This window comes from Sebastes fasciatus, chromosome 14 (assembly GCF_043250625.1).
Source record: "Sebastes fasciatus isolate fSebFas1 chromosome 14, fSebFas1.pri, whole genome shotgun sequence".
Lineage (NCBI taxonomy): Eukaryota > Metazoa > Chordata > Actinopteri > Perciformes > Sebastidae > Sebastes > Sebastes fasciatus.
In genome coordinates, this window is record NC_133808.1 from 1621735 (window position 1) to 1643084 (window position 21350).

At 40.4% G+C, this 21350-nt stretch overlaps 1 protein-coding gene across 2 annotated transcripts in view; it reads right to left on the reverse strand.

Moving 5' to 3' along the window:
* Positions 1 to 21350, reverse strand: part of tmeff2a (transmembrane protein with EGF-like and two follistatin-like domains 2a) — a 162341-nt gene that overhangs the window by 127694 nt on the left and 13297 nt on the right. For both annotated transcript variants that reach the window (XM_074658194.1, XM_074658193.1), the window contains exon 2: positions 18247 to 18356. In XM_074658194.1, coding sequence (XP_074514295.1) covers positions 18247 to 18356 — 110 coding nt within the window. The remainder of the gene's footprint in view (positions 1 to 18246; positions 18357 to 21350) is intronic.

Consider the following 21350-nt stretch of genomic DNA (forward strand, 5'->3'; position numbering starts at 1 on the left):
GGCTTTTTTTCACAAACATATTATGTTCGATGTTAATCAATGCACTGCATTCAGTTTGATCCGTTCGTATGAGGTTACTGTCACAGGTTAATCCCTGGTGTCGCTTCCTGAGGTCAGGCTTCCATCCAAATTTGGAAGTGAATCTTTACAAAATTTACAGAAAATCCGCAAAAGAAACTGCCATTATGTGAATTAGGGCTGTCAAAGTTAACGTGATGATAACGCCTTAACGCAAATTTGTTTAAACGCCACTAATTTCTGTAACGCAATTTACGCAATCAATCTTTTGGAGGTTGTAGTGGGCTCGGTTTTAAAGCTAGAGTGAAGATACTGGCATCATATTCATTCATTCATTATCTGTAACCGCTTATCCTATTCAGGGCTATGGGGAGGCTGGAGCCGATCACAGCTGCCATTGGGTGAAGGCGGGGTACTTATACCTTGGTTTATATCATTACCTATGCTTTTGCTAAGTCCCGCCTACGGTGCATTTCTATTGGCTGAGTAGCCTGTCAATCAATCCTCCGTAGCAGAGGTAAATAATCTCCTTTTGCTGTTGCTCCAGAGAGTTGCGTGACAAGTGAGCTGTTACGGTAGTTGAGCTGTACTGCACAGTTTGGGCGTTTTGGACAGTGAGAGCCTGTGTGCGTCCATTGAGAAGTAAGTCTCCTTTTTCTGTTTGAAGATATGTCTTAAGTTGTTACATGAGGGATGCATAATTGTTAGCCATGCTCGTTAGCAGAGTTAGCTCTGTATCGACTGTGTTTATGTTTCATGCAATGTGTAGCGATGCTGTACATAGTGTTACGGAGTGAAATGATGTTTAGAAGCCAAGAGGGCGATGCCCAGTAGAGACATGTGTTCATAAGAGATAGTGCATATTAATGAATGTTATTTTTATTAGCTATAAAGTTGTTTATCCTGTTATTTGATAGCACTGTGTAAGAGTATTAAAGGTCACCTATTATGCAAAATGCACTTTTCCATGTCTTTTAAACATCAATATCTGTCCCCAGTGTGTCTACAAGTCACCATAGTATCATAAAAGACCATCCTCTCTCTTTTTCTCCTGCTCCGTTTGTCCGGAAATGGGTGTCGAAACAACGCTGCACAGCTTTTCTTTTCTTCTTACGTCATTTGAGAATTAGCCATATAAGGGTTTCCTGGTCGAACCAGAGCAGAACCTTCAGTAGCTGACCCCGCCCCACAGCGCGTCACTGTCTCTCCTCCTCAACCGAACTTGAGCAAAGTAGCTCCTACTGTTAGTCTGCAAGAACCAGCAGAACAGGCTTCATGTACTCCCATCATCTAAATATAACATGTTCTTTCACAAAGGCTTTATGTAATTACACTGTTTAAACAGGTGATATTTATATATTATATATATTTGATGTCATGCATGTAGCAGAGTACAGGTAGTAAATAGTGACTGTAAGCAACACAACACATTTCTGTTTCACAGTCAAACTTTATTTGAGTTGACAGATGACAATATTAATTATTCACAGCATTTGTAATCATCTCACCTGCAGTTATGTTAACATGGTACAGGAGAAAGTCTTCAGCTCTGGTAAACTATGGTAAGCTAAGCTCCGGTGGTCTGTAGTCATGGTAACACAGAGACAGCTACTACTGTAAACAATATACCATTACTCTGATCTTCCATACATTTATCTTTTAGCAGAAATAATGAACTGACTACTGTTTCACATCTTCTATTTTCCACCCTGATGGTCGCTGTGTTTACACACCGTGTCATAGCGGTAGCATGTAGCTAACCCGTTAGCATGTAGCTACATGCTACCGGGTTAGCTACATGCTACCGGGTTAGCTACATGCTACCGGGTTAGCTCTGTATCGCCATGTAAACAGAGCCATCTGCTTTCAGCCATCTGCTCTCAGCTGTCTGCTCTCAGCTGTCTGCTCTCCTCTGGGATGATTCTGTCGGTCATTTCTCACAGATGGATCTGTAAAGACAGACGTAAAACAGAGTGTGTGTTTACGGTTTACAGAGTTGATGCATAATGTAAACACCGAGTTAACTAACAGAGATATAAATAGTATTATTTACCTGAGAGAAACCGACAGGAGAACCTGGAATCTGGACCGCAGATGTTGATCATGTGTCGCCGATTTCTGATCAGATTCCTCCGGTAACGTGCGCTGGGTGAAGTTTCTGGTTTATAAACTTTATTCTAGCTGCTATCTCTCCACTCGTCTCTCTCTCTCTCTCTCTCTCTCTCTCTAAAGAGAGAGAGAGAGAGAGAGAGCTTCTCCGGGAGGGAGGGGGAGGGTGACGCTGTGTTGTTGAGGACGTTTGATTGACAGAAAACGCTGACCAATCAGAGCAGAGTGGGAGGAGACAGGCTGTGAATCAGGGGTTTTCAGACAGAGGCTGAATTAGGCTCTGAGGCAGGCAGACTCAGGCTGCAGTATGAGAAGAATAAAGGGTTTTTTGAACATTGCAGCATGTAAACATGTTCTAGTGCAACATTAAAATACATCTATGAACCTGGAAATGAGCATAATATGAGACCTACAGAGCTACAGACACAGAAATCAGCACTTTTGGAAATGGGCTGAAACAGAGGTTATAGAGACATGCTGGAATGCATGATCTGATTGTTTTTTTGAAAAAAAAACTTCAGAGACATGGTTTGGAGGTGTCTGAGACCTATAATAACTAGTTTAAATGGAGTATAATATGTGACCTTTAAGGAATACAGTATATTCTGTATATGTTAGTAATGTTAGTTATATGGTGAAATTCTATACATAATGCTGTATTCTGTAGAGTAAGGCTGCAGTGTTGTGTTGTATGTAATGCTTCACATATAATTCATATTCATTTAAGTCCTTTATTTCTATGGTTACAGAACCACACACAAACAGACACTATACTTCCTGTCTGAAGTGTATATGGTGCACAGTGCGTGAAATTTACAATAAAGTTCACTGAAGACAAATCCATCTCAAGAGCATTTTTACTGATGTCCCACGGTGATTTCCCTATCCCACCAGCAAAGTAGTAGTCAAGCGCAGATCGCCTTGTCCGATTACAGTACAGCAGGTTCGTCCTATGCTTTCTGGAGATTTTTTCAAAATCAGTATGCCATCTGGGTATTTTTGGCACTGTAGACTTTGCTTTTATTTGCATACTGCATACTACATACTACATTTTGGCTAAATCAGCACGTACTACTAGTATGGTATGTGGTTTGGAATACAGCCTGCATCTTGAAACAAGACTACTTAAGGCACACAACTGCCCTTTTGAGAAAATATAGTGTAGTCAAGTGACTACTGAGGAAGCATAAAACAAATTATCACCACAGATAGAAACATTCATCCATTCAAATCAAAAAATGACACCTGTGTCGGTTGTGAGAAGTGAGAAGGGTCACAAAGCCAGAAATTGGAACAGGTGTTAAGTCCATTTAGGTCGACCTGGTTCATCCTGTGTCACCGTGTGGAAACAGCTATTTGTCAGATTATTAGCCTCATGTGGGGGACTGACCTTCTTTCACGTGGGAAACAGCCTAATGATGGCTCACTATATGGAAGAAAAGGAGCGGTGTGTCTGAGATAATGGTCACCGACAGTTGGGTCAATTATATGAATCAATTCTATCAGGCTTGTTTTTCCAGAGAGGTTGCTCTTGATTTGAGTCAGTACCGACTAAAAAACAGTTGCAGACAAATGCTCTGTTCCACAGGCCCAGCAAAGTTTTATTTTGCTTTAGAAAAACTCAAGCAAAGCCATGCCACCATACCCCAGACACTTAGAAGCAGTCGATGTCAGAGAAGGTGAATGGGAAACGGACCAACAAACCAACAATGGATCCCTGAGGAGTGCCGTCAGAGTGACAAATCTGTTCTGTGCCCGACACTGTGTTGTATTCCACAGACCTCCTGGACAGAGGGTTTGTCAAACGTTGTCCGGGTAAGTGACAAACTCTTCTCCCATGATGCCTTGTCCTGTTTACGAACACTGGTCAAGTCCGTACAATGGAAGGAGAGACAAAGAGGGAGTAGCAGGCGCTGGAAACGAGGGAGGGCGAGCTATTTGGACAAGCGAGGGAGAGAAAGAGACAGGCAGAGAGTAATGGAAGAGACGCGAGTTACTGTGACAACGGGAAGATGGAGAGAGATAGAGGGAGACTGGAAGGTGGCTGGCTTGTGCTTCTGCTCTTTAACCGCTTGGCAGTCTTCTCTTGATTAGGGCCTAGCCCGCCAGTCCCTGCGGAGTCTCCCCAGCCGAGTCACAGGAGACAGCCTCCTCTGTAATAGTGTCTGACAGGCCAGCCAGAGCCACAGAGGAGCTGACACAGATGCTCCGTTTTTCAGGAGAGATGCCCAACGCAATTCCTCCCCAAGTCCTGAGTCTCCTTCTCCACCCTGACTAAATAGTCTCAGTGTAACAGGCGACTCCAAGCCCGGCTGCTAGAAATGAATTTTGGATGGATGGAGATGAGGTGTAAAGGAGCGACCTCCCTGGAGCACATTTAACTAGGGATGCACCAAGCCAACTTTTTCAGTCTCGATACCGATAGCGATACCTGGGCTTTGGGTATCGGCCGATACCGAGTACCGAGCCGATACCAGTGTTTCATTAATAGGCTGCATGCCTCACTGTGTGGACGTGACTGAGATAATTCTGTTATGTGTGAGGCTTGACTTAATCATTGCTTACCTAACTTAAAATGTAAAACAAAATGTAACCAATAAATACATAGATATATATTTACTGAATTGTTATTTGTTATTAAAATTATAAATTGTACACCAGCAACTTGGTAAAAAACCTTCAAAACGAACAGGAATGACAATTCAGGTGTAAACCTTTTTAAAGCAACAACAACTTGATCAAAACTTCAACAGAAATTCAAATTATAATATATAATGTATACAGTAAATAAACATAGAATTGAATTTAATAAATCGCCCCCGTTGTCACCGATACCCGATCCTGCTATTTGAGTCAGTATCGGCCCGATATCCGATCCGATATCAGTGCATCCTTAACGCCGGCTGGCGGTACCATGGTTTTACACTCTGCGGATCATGTTATCGCAGTTTCACAAGCGTGTCGGAGAACTACGATGCAGGTAACATAAAAACATGAAAGTCTCTCTCTAGGGCCAGAGTTTGGTCTGTCCATTCTGGGCTACTGTAGAAACAATGCGGCGAAACATGGCGGACTCCATGAAGAGGACCCGCTCCCTATTGTAGATATAAACGGCTCATTCTAAGCTAACAAAAACACAACGATTCTTAGTTTCAGGTGGTTATACACTAATGAAAACATAGCAATGAATATTCCATTTCTGCTAATAGATCCCTACACACTGGCCCTTTAAATAAGTAATAAAAGAAAGTATCCGTGTCAGAGAGAAATTAACGGTACAGTATAACAGCAAAATATGTTACACAAACATAATTATGTCAACAGCTCACTCCATGAAACAGACCAGCATGCGTCAAACACTCAATTCCTTCATCATCACCTGCTTTGTTTGAGCTGCATGCTCTCACACATTCAGACCAAAAATATGTGGCTCAGAACCTTGCCTCCTGTGCTAACTCATCTTGCTGATTTTAATTGGTATATTTATCTTGCAAAGACAAGAGGTGGTGGCGCCTCACCACAGACACCTCTGACAGGAGAGATGTGAGAACCTGAACAATTAATTGACCCACATTACAAAAAGAAAGCAAACACACTTTCTCACAGTTGGTGTCTGCCCTGCAGATCATTTTGGTTCATTATGCCGCAGGGTTGAGATATCCAACTCTGATAATTCTGCTGCTATAACGGAGGAGAATGGAGTTTCACTTGTCCTCCTCAAAGCAGTGGAAAATGTCACTTTAAAAACTCAGTGACCTTTAAACTACTCAGGATAATCCAAAGATCTTCATAGAGACTCTTTTTTTCCCCTGTATGAAGTAGTTTCATTTTGAAGCAGAACAAAATGCTTAGAACTAAAAAAAATTCCATTCACCCCCATTATATATGCAGTTGGAGCAGAAATCTCAGATGAATATCTTAAAAAACCTCAGCACATAAAAACCTAATATATGTGCATGGAGAGAAGCCACTAGGTGTAAATGGTAAAATCAGTATTTTTCTAATTTGGATGAACTGAATCTTTTACACTTTAACTCTCCTACAAGCAAAGAAACAAGACGGGCAAGGACAAGAAAGACAACGAAGCAAGAGGACCACATACATGGGAGAAGTGACTGGAGAAAGACGGATGAGAGGATGGAAGAAATGGCAGGCAGTGTGGAGATGGTGGGAGATGTGGGGTTGAAAGAACTGGAGTAAAGAGGATTATGCTATGCAATACACTGATGAAACAATCCAGTGCTTATCTTATTGTAAAAGAGGACTACATGCATTTGTGTAGCCAGAACAACGGAGCATTGAATCAACTTCACCAGCCAACATCATTACTTATTCAGCAACAAAACTTGACTACTTTTGGGGTCATCGTTCTTCAAATGGATTTGCTTAGGCGTGGACTTTGGGCTTTGTAACTTTGCAGACCTTTTACATGCACAAAAAACAATATAACACTAGAGGAAAAGGAAAAAAGTACAACATATGAGGTCCTTTTTAATGTTACAGTAATGACTGTTACACCTGTAAGTGCTATAGAGAACCTTGCTTTTTGCCTTAATGCAATCATAGGGATCAAACTAGCATGGGCTAAATGTGCCCATAAACAAATCAAATTACAAAAATATTATCACAAAGGTTGTTCAAAAATGACTTATTTTCAAAGTAGGGCTTATCCAATTGCCTTTAGTCTTTAGCTGTGACTTCAAAATAAAGTGAAGGGCCCTCCTTAGCGATCTCATTACCACTCACTATCAGCTGCTGTAACGGATTTTGTACAGTGTGAAAACAAAAGGTGCATTCAGTTTTATGAAAAGTCTGATAAGCAACCCTGAGATGAGGTTGGTATTTTAACGTTATCTGTCACCTTCGTCACAGATGAAAGCTTATCGTCGCCTTTGTCGGGGTCCCTGCTGTTACAGCTTCCAAGTGCAGCCCTTTATATATATGGGTATGCATCAGGAAATTCACCATCGCTCAGAATCTCAGTCCCAGTCGGTTCACATGGCCCTGGATAAAAGGAGGATAAATGAATGCAAATATATGGAATGGGGTCTGCATCAGAAGCTGGTGTCAGTACCACCTGGGCCTGTGTGTGCATCGGTGTAATCGCAGGTATTTCATTATTTCACACTCTATAATATAAGCCTATTCGTGTAGATGTTAAGATGGTTTGTGTGTTTGTATCATGTGTGTGTGAAAGGAGAGTTGGAGAGGAAGGTTGACGGGTCGGTCGTGTTAAGTTAGGAGCATACTCGCATTTGTGGCTTGTGTGTTTTTGAAAGGTGTGCACCAAAGTGTTTTCACAGGTCCTCGTTTAGTGCCATATGAAGGATGTGCTGCCCTTCCACACCTTCCCCATCAACGACATATGAACCCACATTTAGCTCTCATCCCTCTTTGAAGTGCTGCGAGCTTCAGCAGTCCGGCCCTCACAACCCAAACATTAGACGGCTTCCGGCACTGAAAGGCGGGAGAGCAATTGGAGGTCAGGCATTACGGCGAATAGTTGCCACATCAAACAACCAGCAGGGAGCATATTGAAGACCAAATGTGTTGCCAACATTATCCTAAGTTCTTTTATATAAAGTCAATAACTATGCTACGCTGACTGAGCGTACATTATGATGTTGAATGCATATTAGGATGTCAGAAGATACTGTCTGCATGTAGAGGAATGAGCCACTAATGTGTGAACTAATGTTACATAAGCTGAAATGATACTTTCCCCGTCTGTGTTGCCGTGAGGGTCAGCGGGAAGTCAATTTACTCATCTGCCCACCTCAATGAGGTTCTAGTGTGGATGTCTAGCCCGGACTCACCAAATGACGTATGAATGACACGGTAATTTGTACGCTTTATGTGCAATAACAATGTTTTTGTTGCTTTTGGCGTGTCATTTGTATGCCATGTAGTCTGTACTGACTGCAATGTGAATGCATCCTCATGAATATAGTCACATAGAATAAAAAGTGAGAGAGACTGCTTCTCATGAGCGGGAGAGGAGGTGGATGGGTCCAACAAACACAGGACTTTTAACCAGGAGGCCGGTGCTCGTGTCCCAAAGTGTTGTTGAGTTCTTTACTAGGGGTGGGAAAAAAAACAACGATTCACCTGTATATCACAATTTTTTGTTTTTATGATTTTGAAATTATCTTTTAATGCCAGAATCGATATATTTGCTTCATTTTAGTCTATACAGATGTAGAAGGAAGTTACCGCTTTCTTTGTTGTAGTCTGAGTAAAGTGAGGTCATATTTGTTCCGTATCCGTCAACCAAAACAAACTACATTTGTCCGCAGCGAGCCGGCGGAGGGTCCATGTGGATACGAGCTGCACCCTCGCATATTAAATCCAGCGTGGTAAACACTACACATCCAGTAAAGGATGGAAACACTTTGGGTTTCACACATTGCTGGAAAAACAGAACTAGACATCGCAGCTAAAGCTGCATGCTCACTCTGTCATGCACAGGAAACGTAATCGTATCGTAAACGTGCAGTCAAGCCAGTTCTCATACACCATTTGTAGCTATACCTACGAAAATTTACGCACTGTAATTCGTTTACAGTATGTTCCACAAAATCAATTCGTATGTAATCCACGTAATTGTGAATAAGGAATAAAGAGCAGCGAACGCCTCGTAGGGAGGAGGTTGTGGTGGATGGGTGGGTCAACAAACACTGGCCTTTCACCCAGGAGACCGGTGTTCGTGTTCCCTGCGAAACCAGAAGTTGACATTGATTTATTTGTCATGTAACTTCAATACTTAAGATAAGCCACTTTGGGTGTTATTTTAATCCAAACCACACTCTTTTCCTTAACCTAACTACATAGTATTTTTCACGGAACTTCCGTACTTAAGTTACGGCACTTCCGGTGTCATGTGACCACTTCCGGTGTGGCGTACTACGATCTTCTCCTAAACCTTGCGTTGTGTTTTCAACAAAGTTGTTTCCTGTGAAGACGGAAGTTTATTTTGAAAAGATTGGAGCGGAAATTGACGCTAGACGTGTGTAAGAAACTTGGCTTTATCCAATGTTCAGATTTCTGTTCTGGAAATGTATGCAAATTAGCACATTTTTGATAAGATAATGCCTCATTTGCACATTTAAATACAAAATTTCAGAAATCTTGTAATACAAAAAATAATTGCTTTAATGTAAGCAATCAACTGGGGAAGATTCATGGTGATAGCTATTAGTTCAAATGTTTACCTGTAGTGTCTCTCCTTAAAAGAAACCAGGCGGTAGGAGACAGCCCACCCAAACCACCTCCCTGAACAACATTAGGCTATACTTCTGTCTCTGCTGCTGAGAGATAAGAACAATATATACATACAGTAGGTTGTTTTGAGCATTTGCATGAACAACCAATGCTGTTGTTTTTCTGGTGAGGACAGTCTGAAATATAATAATAATGATTTAGGCCCAACTAAAGAATGTTTTCATTTTGCATTTGTGTTCCATGTGCCAACATGAAAATTAAAGGCCCATTTGCTGGTTTCTCGCGGTGAGGTTGGAGATTGCAATCAACTGAAGCTTCTCCGGTGTGCCAAGCATGTAGGAGAACTACGGTGGCCGACGCGTAAATGTGAAAGGCCTTATCTAGAACCAGTTCGGTTTGTCCACTCTGGGCTACTGTAGAAACATGGCAGAGCAACATGGTGCGCTCCGTGAAGAGGACCCGCTCTGTATGTTAATATAAACGGCTCATTCTAAGGTAATGAAAACACAATGATTCTTATTTTCAGGTGATTATACACTAAAGAAAACATATTTATGATTATTATATTCTATTTCTGCCAATAGATCCCCCTAAATGTTGCACACTGTTCCTTTAAGACTGCGACTGTTGCATCTATGTTGATTATCGGCAATATTGGTGAGTTAAATGTACAATACATTTTTGGGACTTAAATGTCAATTATGTCAATTTCAAGACACTATTCTAGGCAGTGTTCAATGACAGGTTTAGAGCTGGTGTGTTTTAAAAATAGCCCAAAGTAGGAGACATTCAATTCTCAGAGTTATGTTGATTTTATTGCCTTTTCATTTAAATTGAACTACCATTTAAACACTTCCCTTCGTTATGGTAGATATTTAGTTTAATGCATTTTGAATGTGGGTGAAACCTCTTTCTTGAAGTCTGCAGTAAGAACAATTTTTGCTTTTGCATTTTTATAGGTGGAATGATGGAATTCACCTGAGCAATTGTGAATTATTTGTAATAGTCATTTGAAGTTTTACATACAGTAATATGGTACTGCACACATGCAGTAATTCTGCTTTTCTGACTTCTTTGAACATGACTCCATCATTCATGTGCACTTGGATTAATGTGCCTGACTTTATATCATCAGCATGTCAACAACCACTGGGTCTTCTACACAATGACAATCTAAAATCAGTAGGGCTGTCAAAGTTAACACGATAATAACGCATTAACGCAAATTTGTTTTAAAGCCACTAATTTCTTTAACGCATTAATGGGGGCTCAGTTTTAAAGCTGCATATATCATATGAAACTAAAAAACCTAAGGAACCCATCAGTACCAACCATGTCATACTAGCTTGTCGCAAAGGAGGCTAAATAACGCTCCAAATGTGCGCTAAATTTTGGCGAGGAAAAACTTTCGTTGCCGTTTTCAAAGGGGTCCCTTGACCTCTGACCTCCAGATATGTGAATGTAATGTAATGGGTTCTATGGGTACCCACAAGTCTCCCCTTTACAGACATGCCCACTTTATGATAATCACATGCAGTTTGGGGCAAGTCATAGTCAAGTCAGCACACTGACACACTGACAGCTGTTGTTGCCTGTTGGGCTGCAGTACCTGTGAGGGTTTCTGGACAATATTTGTCATTGTTTTGTGTTGTTAATTGATTTCCAATAATAAATACATAAATAATTTGTATAAAGCAGCATAATTGACCACTCCCATGTTGATAAGAGTATTAAATACTTAATAAATCTTGTTTTTAAGGGATGTTTTGAACAGATAAAAATATGTCCGATTAATTTGCGATTAATCGCGATTAAATATTTTAATCAATTGACAGCCCTAAAAATCTGACATTTCTATATCATTTCTATACCAAATGACAATCGTCATCATTCAGTATCGTATTATGAACTGAACTGTGCCAAGAAAATCCTAACAAACATGCTGGATGTCCTCTACCACGCCACAGTAAGCATCCTCCCTACCAGCCTGAAGCCAGAAACAGGACTGGGTAATCATGCAACACCACCATGAGCCAGTGAATCACTACATACAATTGGATGTTTGTCTTGTTTATTTTGCAAAACATACAAAGCAAGACAGCACCATTCTGGGGTCCAACCCAAAGATATCCTACCAGACTGCAGACTATGTCTCGTCTGGTGCCACAATTCTCTGTCCTCACTGTAAACCAAAGCTCCTGCAGACATTATTCAGGCGTACTATATCAGGACAATACAGGTGGTGTGGTACTGGTGCCAACCATAGAAAAACAATTTGCAGCGACTGGCTGAACTTTCTTGTACTTTACTTTCATTGATACATGTACTAAATCTGGAAGACTGGAAGTACTGTTTGGCCTGTTCTGCTGCACTGAGCTGTAAGTAATCCTGACATAAATGACCCATCGCATTACTTACATCTGCTGTGTTCACATCTGTCTCCCATTCATCTGCACAATCTTCCGCAGGAGTCTCCTTAAACCTTGGACGCTTTTACAAATATTCCGCTCACAATCTGCTGCAGTGTAGCATCTCATTTGTAAACAAACCTGCTGCATCTATCCCAGAAGTACACACAGAGTTGTCCAACTCCCTGCCCTTTAGGACTTGAACGCCTTTCAAAAACATTATCTACATCAAGCCTACTTTCTGCCAATTGAACTTTCAAAAAGATGTGCTGGCAGCCATTTTATTGGATGCTTCAGTTGTGTCTTTTGCCAATAATCTTTCCTCCAAACTAATGCAATGAGTTTTCATGAATTTTTCTACTGTTGGCCTTTTTAACTTACTGTTGGCAGATTGTCTTATTCATTCACTTACATGTATAAATAAAAGGTTTAATAAACAATAATTGATAACTTAAAGGGGCAACTAGGTGGTATTTTACAGGGCTCCAGACTTTTTACATTGGTTGCACTGGTGCACCTAACTTTTTCTATTTAGATAAGGTGCACCAGCGCATAATTTAGGTGCATCCAAAATATTTCAATGCGCCTTTTGACGCCGCAATAATACATTTTAAGCATATTGTCAGTTCCCATAGGCCTACACTAGGAATGTAACGATACCACAAATGTAGTAGTCGATACCAATACCAGTGAAAATCTACGATTCTCGCTACCGATTAGATACCACAGTAAAAAAATAAGGAAAACAATAAATCCCATGTATTTCAGCAAACACTCCTTTATTACCGTTTGCTTTCTGGCTTTTGTTGAGAATTTAGTCAGAATTCTCTGCTATTTTAAATAGCTGTGAAAACATCTTGATTTATTCAAGTTTCTCCCCAAAAACGACATATTAAAAGATTACATTTGAACACATCATGATAATGTTATTATATACCCTCGCCTGATACCCTTTTTTTCTGAATAGAGCTTGAACGCATCATAATGAATCTCAATGTAACCTCTGTTAACGTTAGCTGTTAGCTCCTCTGGACTGTGCTGCTAACAGCTAACGATAACTAGCTTTCCCTCTGCCGATTTCAACACAGATCTGTTGTTCACATTGTGTATCAGGGAAAAAATAGGACGGGTCAATAGTGAGTTTACCGTGTACTTTTGGATTTTAGACGCCGTTAGTCTCAAGCCATGACGGTACCTGCGGTACTGTAGAAACGTTTTCAGAAATTTGGCATCGCCTTGGTACCGAAGTATCGGTTCTCATGATATCCTTAATTACAATCCTTATGTACACATTTTTTGGATACTATGGACATGGCAATGAGCTTGGCAAATGTGTCTTTTGTTGTAAGACTTAAGAAAGAAAAAATTGTCAATAACAGAAAACTCTCTGTTGGCAATGGAATAGCTTCCTGTGATTCCTGTATTTAAACTGCATTCATCTAGAACTCTAAGCAGAAGTCTCTTGGACCAAAAACTGTACAGTTTGTGTTCTGAGAAACAATTCCAGTGATTCCCAAACTCCAAGAATATATTACACAGCACCATTACAGAAGGCAATGAAATGTGCCATTTACCCTTTGGTGGACAGTATTAGTTGAAGTGTTTCGCAGCGCCATGAGCGTGCATATTTTTAGAATGGACGACTCTTTTGGGAATCAGCACTGTGACCGGACATTAACGAATCCAAAGTGGCAACAGCAGCTTTTCCCAGCAGCTATTGTGAGATGAATTACAGACAAATGCTATGTGATTAATCAGGGTGTGGTGTTAGTTGACAAAAAAGCGACTCGTTTTCAGGTACAAGAGAGTATGTTGCTTTGTAGCAGTTTGACTCGAGTTAGTGAGTGAAAGTCTTGGCTCTTTCAAGAGCCAGTGTGAGACGAATCTAATGCATCTTGGCAATGAATAGTGTCCATTGATTCCACCACATCAAACTCACTTCCTCTTCACAGAGCCCCTTGCATGTCTCTTCCTTTGGTTTTTTTTGTGTGTGAGAGTGCACGCTGTTAGAACAAAGAAAATCCATCCAAGATGAGAATTTATACAACTTTCATGTCTCGTCTGACAGCCCTGAATGAACTGCCAGAAAGAGAAATATCTTGGACCTATTTATTTGACACTGATTGAGAGTGACTGATTATTTCAGGGCACGGCAACAGTTGCTAGGCTAGGAAGGTCATGTTTGCGTTGACTGATGAAACAAAGACAAGGAACCTTCCTCACAAACAAACAGAAGATGCATAGATGCGTTGACCTCAGACCTGTGGTATTAAGCCAGAAATTGTGGTATGACCTGCTCTTTTCTGAGAGCACAGAGAGCGCCTCAGTGCACAGCGACAGCAGTATCAGTGTGAGATCTCCTGAAGAGGAATGGAGCTGTAATGTCATTTATCTACAGGCCTCTGTTAACGTTTGCTCCCAGGGAAGTACGAAATTGAGATAAAAGCTGGTGACCAATCGAGTGTCAGCCTGCCTAGTGCCTGGCTGCGCTGATGACGTGCTGATAAAAGCGACGGATGAGAACACATGCTACGTCTTCAGGTCTCAGTGGCTTCATTTACCTAGGACTCTGCATAGCAGATTAGTCGGCAAAGCTTGCAAACGTTATACCAAAATCAATACTCGGCTGACTGGTTTGCTCCTTTTTTATTATAGGTCTGGTCGTAAAGTTAAGTATGAGTCATTATCAAGAACAGCATAATTTCCCAGATTTATGCCATTAACGGGGGCCTTTCAGTCTTAGGTCTCATCAGTGGCAGTCTTGTTTATGAATGTGGAGAGCGTGCAGCGGTCCAGGATAGTGACATGGGGTTTCACAGGGAGCCATAAACCAGCACCCCGGGGGGCTCATATTGTCCAATCAAGACAATGGACTTCGATCCAGTTGATTATAAATAGCCAATAACTCTTTAAAATATTGTTTCACTTTAATAATATATTACCTTTCAACTCAACATGTTTCCAGTAACATATGTTAATATTAACATGCGCTGTGCCTGGCAAAGTTTTCTTGATCTACGGCCAGTTTTTTCTTCTTCAAGAGTACTTCTGAGTTCTGTGAATCACACTGTGTGAGAACTTGACATCTGAATCATTTGAAGTAGCTGGAGCAACATATGTTCTTATTAAGATGTCTAGGATGTGCTTATTAAGCTTCCTGTCTTGTAAGCCTTTTCTCTGTTGTTGATGTACTATGCAACACTCATTTCTACTGTATATTGGGCTAAACTATTCTTTTTTTAGACAACAACAAAAAAGATGATTGAACTTCTTGACAACATTTTTTACAACTAAATACTGTAGCAACCCCGAACACTTGTCAGCCCTAACTGGATAGAGTGGTGCAGGGAATGACGTATTTTTGTCGGCCAACCAGGAAGTTAGCATCTCCATGGTTTCCCTCGGCAAAAAGCCCATTTTTCCATTGGATTTTGGATTGTTGCAAAAAAATAAGCTCAGTATCAAACACAATTTTATGATACTTAGCCTACACGTTTTGTTCAGCAAGACAATCTTCACAAATGAACACCGCTTTTAGGATTTTTAAAGTGTGAATGCAATCAGCAGAAGTAAAAAGCTAACGTTAGGCTATAAACCAACCACGGTCGCATGAACGTCAGTAAACACAACGAGTCTGTGAAGGCCAACAAGTTGGCGTGATGACGTTTAGTAGTCTCATTTAAACATTTGTTAGCAACCGCCTTTTTAAACACATAAAAGCTTCAAAATTCACCATTGGGAAATTTACTGACATATTTTACAGTATATCCTAGTTAGGGATGCTACATTTTCTTAAGCGATAGCCGACCCTCGTTAACCGATTATTAACCGTTAACCGACAAGATTATGCAGCGGTGCGCCAGCTGCAGTGTATGAGACTTGTGTGTGCTGCGTGTAGTGTCGCAGACATGCAGCCACTTTCCCAGTAAAAGTCTCCACCGCACATTTAGTTTAGTTTAGCAGGTTGTCAGCTGTGTGTCTGCCCGGATTATCTTTAGCGAGTGTCCAACAGTGTGTGTATTTGTGCTACGTTAGCAGCTCTAGCATTACCAGTGGCTTCGTGCTCACCGCGCCACACACATAAACTTGAATGAGTGTCCGACAGACCGTGTGTGTGTTGGCGGTGGAGAGTGTGAGGTTGTTGGTGACGTTCTAGCTGTGAACATAGCAGTGTGTGTACAGTTTATTTGTTGGTGAATAAATGCTGCGACTCCTCCGCTCCGCTCAAGCTAGCTCGAGCCAACTTCCTGTATCCTGTAACTCTGACTCTGCCTCTTAAGGTGGACTGTTAAGGTGGACCAGCTTTTCTCCTTACAGTGACGAGCCGCTCCTCTGAGCCGCTCAGCTTTGTAATTCATTATTAATATTTGTTTTAACCGTTTTAACCAATAGCGTTAATCAGTTAAAATGCTAAATGTTGGTTAACGGTTAAACGGTTAATTATTAACATCCCTAATCCTAGTACAGAACGTTCAAATCTCAGGCATCTAACTAAAAACCCATTCTATAAAATGCTAACTCATTTCCAGGTTCTGGGACTCGTTTCTGCACCACTCTATTGACCGTTGACTAAGCCTTGCCGCCCGCAGTTACAATTTCAAAATTTCTAGCCAGCGACCGTCAATTTTGTCGGCTGAAATCCCAACTGTCTCTGGCCGATTTTACCAGCATTAGCTAGCTATCTAGTTAAGCTAACATTAGTGCCATGGATTGGTTGAAAACGCTGTGTTCTGCTCACTTGTTTTCACACTCAACATTACAAGAGAAATATGTTTTTAAGATGAGGACTGGCCACTAAGTTTAACAAACATGATTTCTGGCAATTTTGGCTAGAGTTGTATAATACAAAGCTGCTAGCGTTAGCCTACACTCTGCTAGCATCCAGGGGTTCCAGACACTGGAGAAATACTACTCAGTGGATTTACTGGTCATGATCAGGACTTTAATAATATAGCTCTTGATGAAATGGCCTTGGAAGTAACACTTGATTACGACTGAAGACAAATAACTTATATTGATGAGAAGTGAAAGCTAATCGGGCGTTTCTTTGAAACATCAGCGTGCAGCAGCAGAGCTACGACTCCGCCATTTTGGACTGAACTCGACTGCTGTATTATCAAAGGACGCTAGTAAAACGTCTGTCTACAAAGTGCCGTACACAAGTAAAAACAAAATTACTCCTATTTTATTTTCATATTTAATGTCTCTACCAAAATGACCTGTGTTGAACAATAATATGCCTATTACAATAACTATTTACTTATTTATTAATTAGACTTTTTTGCCCGGCCCCTTCCCAGAGGAGCATAAAGTGAGCGATGGACATAAATGGAAGTTAGAACAATCCAGTAAATTTTCATGTCAAGGGTCCAAAATCGATGTCAAACAGACCACAGATGTGTGAAAGATTGTGTCCTGTGTTTTTGTCCTGTGTGTTGGTAAATAGCCTACAACTCCATTAAATTCTGTTGATGTCATGCTACTAGCTTGTGATAAATAAACAGGTATTAAAGTGTACTCCATTTCCTTTCTGCTGCTTTCAGTATGCTGCTAAAACACAACAAATTGCTTGTTGATTTAAAAAAAATAAAAGTAAACTATTTCCAACATTCTTTTATTGAACAAATTTAACATTGAACTGAACACAAAAAGGATTTTAAAGTGCGGTTCTCTACCGATACTCTCTTTCAACTAACTTAAAAAAAGCAATCTTTGGCGATGTGTTTATCGCGCAAGTTGACATCGCGATGACGATGAAAAAACAATATATTCTGCAGCCCTAGTTAATACATCCACCACAGTACAGGCTTACAACATGCAGCCAATGGGTGTATAAGATAATAAAAGCGATGAATTACAGCCAATATATCCATTATTACAGCCGCATACAGCTAGCAGGAAGCTAGTGGGTCTGATGCACATTCATTTTGCCGAGGAAAATAATACGGCTATTAGTGAACTTTACAACTTTTATGACATGATGATTTAAATGAGGGCTATTTAAGTGTTCATACTGGAAAGTTGATTTACTTAAAAAAACAAAACATCCTCTGATTTACAGACGTCTCTTTATACATCCATGGCTATGGACTCATTGGTGTTTTCAGTCCAGCGCTACCGCAACGCCACCTAGCGGCGTTGTCAAAAAAAGCAACACAGTTTTGTCTCTTTGCTTAAATACTCAATAGTAAGCTAGTTAGTCATGCTATGCAATTGTATCTTAGAGCAGATTCAACCCTGTTTAATCCATTCCTCACTCTTTTACTTGTGTTTTTGTTTCAACTAAATGCAAAGTATTGTTCTGACTACACCTCCATGCACACTGCTTTAACATTTAGAGAAATCCTAAGCTTGGCAGGCCTTTCGGTTGCTAAGGTATGATTGGAAATTCTCTGTTCGGAGAAGGGTTTAATGAACAGTCTGTTAACACTAAATACAGCTCAAAATAAAAAATAAAAAACAGTAAAACTATAACAAAAACAGGTCTTACCTTGAAGTCGCAAATGCATGTCACCATGTTCCCAATTCTTAGACATTCCCCATCGAACTTGCATGTGTTGGTGTCGCACAAGAACAGGTCTGTGTCCCGGTCATCAAAACCTGGAGGACCAAAGCCAACAAGAGACATCAGTGACTAAGTGTTTCTCTGTTCAGCCCTCAAGCAACTCTAACCTGAGCTGAATCCAGGGTCAGCCATAATGAGTGTCCACCATTAGTCATGGCTCCCAAAGCACAATACACTCTTTGATCACATACTGTGCACTTAAAAAAGACAAGGCTAGTACACATCCTTGTCCTTAGCTGCTAAAATGATGAAATACATAAAAAAAACACTAGTCTCTGGACTCTACTGGAGGGACGAACAAAAGATATTTCTTCATTTGGTGTTTTGATGATGGACAACGTTGTTTAATACGTCGGTCCACAACCTCCCATAGGTGTTCAACAGAGGTGACTGTAGAGGCCATAGTACACGATTCACATCTATGGAAGCATCTGCATTCGTCATGTTCCCCTGCTCATTTATTCAGCTTTTTTCCTGTGCTATTTGTTTGTGTCCGACTCCGGGGCCGTTGTCCTGGAGAGGCAAACCTGGGATATGATCCGATTCAGGCTGCGTTAGGGATCTCAAATGACTCCAACAAAGCATCCCGAATCAAATCAAAGAGTCACATGAGCATGAGACTAGACTGAGCTCGGGGCTATTAGTCTACCTGAACTGAAAAAGCAACCTCATGTACATGCAGGCTTTTGCATTTCAAAGTACATAGGTCTAAATTTGACCGAATTCCAGCTGACATAGAGCTGGAAACTTTGTTGTTAAAGCATTATGATTTATCCGTGTATGGTCTATTTACCCTACGGTATAATCCCGTTGACTCCAAGGTAAAAGAAGCAGGTTTGAAGAAGCAAGTTTGCTGTAGATTTTCATCAAACCCTATGACTTCAGTTATTAAGGGGGGGATTTAATGAGAAAACACATACTCTGTGGTTATTTTCATGATGAATTACTAATTGCCTGATGATAACACAAAGGGGTCTGATTACATCCTGTTTTGGGATGTTGTAAAAGACGACTTTTTTTCTGATTCTCAGTTTGTTTATGCTGCTTATGTATGTGATTTTGAGGGCTTAGTATAGAAGTCATTATTATGCATCTATAAAATCTGCTTCATCAGCTTTAAGAGAGACACTAGAGCCTGACTGATGTACCAGATGTATAAGCTTATCACAAATATGCAAAACAAAATTACAGTACATTCATAAATGATAGGCTGCTTTACTGTTTGTAGTTAACTTATTTTTTATTCTTATGTCAAGTTTAACACAATGTATTTTTTTGTGTAGCATTTATTAGGACTGTCAAAGTTATTAACGCAAAATCATTTTAATGCCACTCATTTCTTTAACGTATTAACCTTATTGAACTTTTGGATGTTGTAGCGGGGTCACTAGATACTGACATCATATGAAACTATATAACCTGAGGAATCCATCAATCTTCATCAATCGCGATTAAATATTTTAATTGATTGACACCGCTAGCATTTATAATATTTGATTTCCAGTTAAGTTTAGCATCATCTTTGATAACAATATAACTGTCACATTTTAAGAGTCCTTGCAACTCTTTGTGAATGTGCTGATGACAAAAAACTATGATATGTAATTATCACACTTTCACACTCAAACGTGAATATCGCTGTTGGCCTTAAAAATCCATCGATCAAGCTCTAGTTGTCACCTTTGTCTCTACTGCCAACCTGAACTCATGAGAAGGTTTATAAATAGCACCATATTACATGGACATTCCACGTATAATGACAACACATTTTACGCTTTTCGCGCGTCATTTGTACGCCTCTTTTCGCACGTCATTTTTATGCTACGCAACAAAACTACGGTAACGGCTGCAATTGCAAGAAGGAAACAAAATCACTTATTAGGTTTAGGAAAAACATCCCGGTTGGGCTTAAAATAAAGTGACACTAAAAAACATGTCACAAACGTCCCTTCAAAATAACTCGACAACAACTGGTTGAAAGTCCTGTGTTTGTTGTATTTGTCATTTAGTGCGATCGGGCAAAGACAGAGAAAGATTAACTGTAGGTCAGAAACTGACACAATTTAACCGTCGCTATGGGTGACGTTGCTAGCACAAATAAACAAATGCTTTTTTGAATCTCAATTTCCGAAGAAATGACAGAGCTGTTTTCCAGCCATGCTTCCAATTAAAGCACAACAGGGCCACTGCAACCAAAGAACACAGAGAACTGTGGATACTGATACGATGACTGGATATGCAACACCTTATAGGTTATTGAGTCTGCTGGTTGAGGTAATTAACTGAAACCTAAGATAAAGTTTAACTTCAGCTCTGGCTTTGCAGCAGCATTTGGGCTTGGAAGTTTTAAACATTAATGTAATCTTTAATAAAGCATTAAATATAGCAAATAGAAGAGCCTGAAGTCCAGAATGCGTGGTATAATTGGAATTTGAAGCAGAGGATGTGCAAAGATACTTATCTTTTCTGTTCATAGATGAACAATGTGAGGTTTGTTCCTTCATTTGTCTCAGTTCATGCTTTGTAGCCTTATGGAAAATTGTTTAAAGCTATGCATGCAATGTATTTCACCTATGTGACTCAGATCACGTGAATATGAACTGAACATGTTGAGTAGAATTAACTCTTTTAAAACTTTGTTTAAAGCTGCAGTAGACGAGATTGGAGCAAATATGATTAAAAAAAGTTATTTTTATGAAATGGTCTCTATATCCTGACAGTAGTGCATGAGACAGGTGATCTGAAATAAATCATGTGCCGCGGTGTCCTCCGGTGCTCCTAATGGCATCTGCAAGATTTCACAGACCGGAGGAAAACAACCAATCAGAGCCGAGCTGGAGCCTTGCTGTCTCTGAGCAGCTGTCATCACTCACAAATTCCGATCAAACGGTCAAACTACGCAGCACTGATCAAATATGTGACCCGGCCGCCATGTTGAGATCAGTTGAGGAATTACTGAGCACCGCCCACCAGCCGGAGCAAACGTTCTCATTTTACAGCTAAACAGTACACTGCAAGATGTTTCTGAA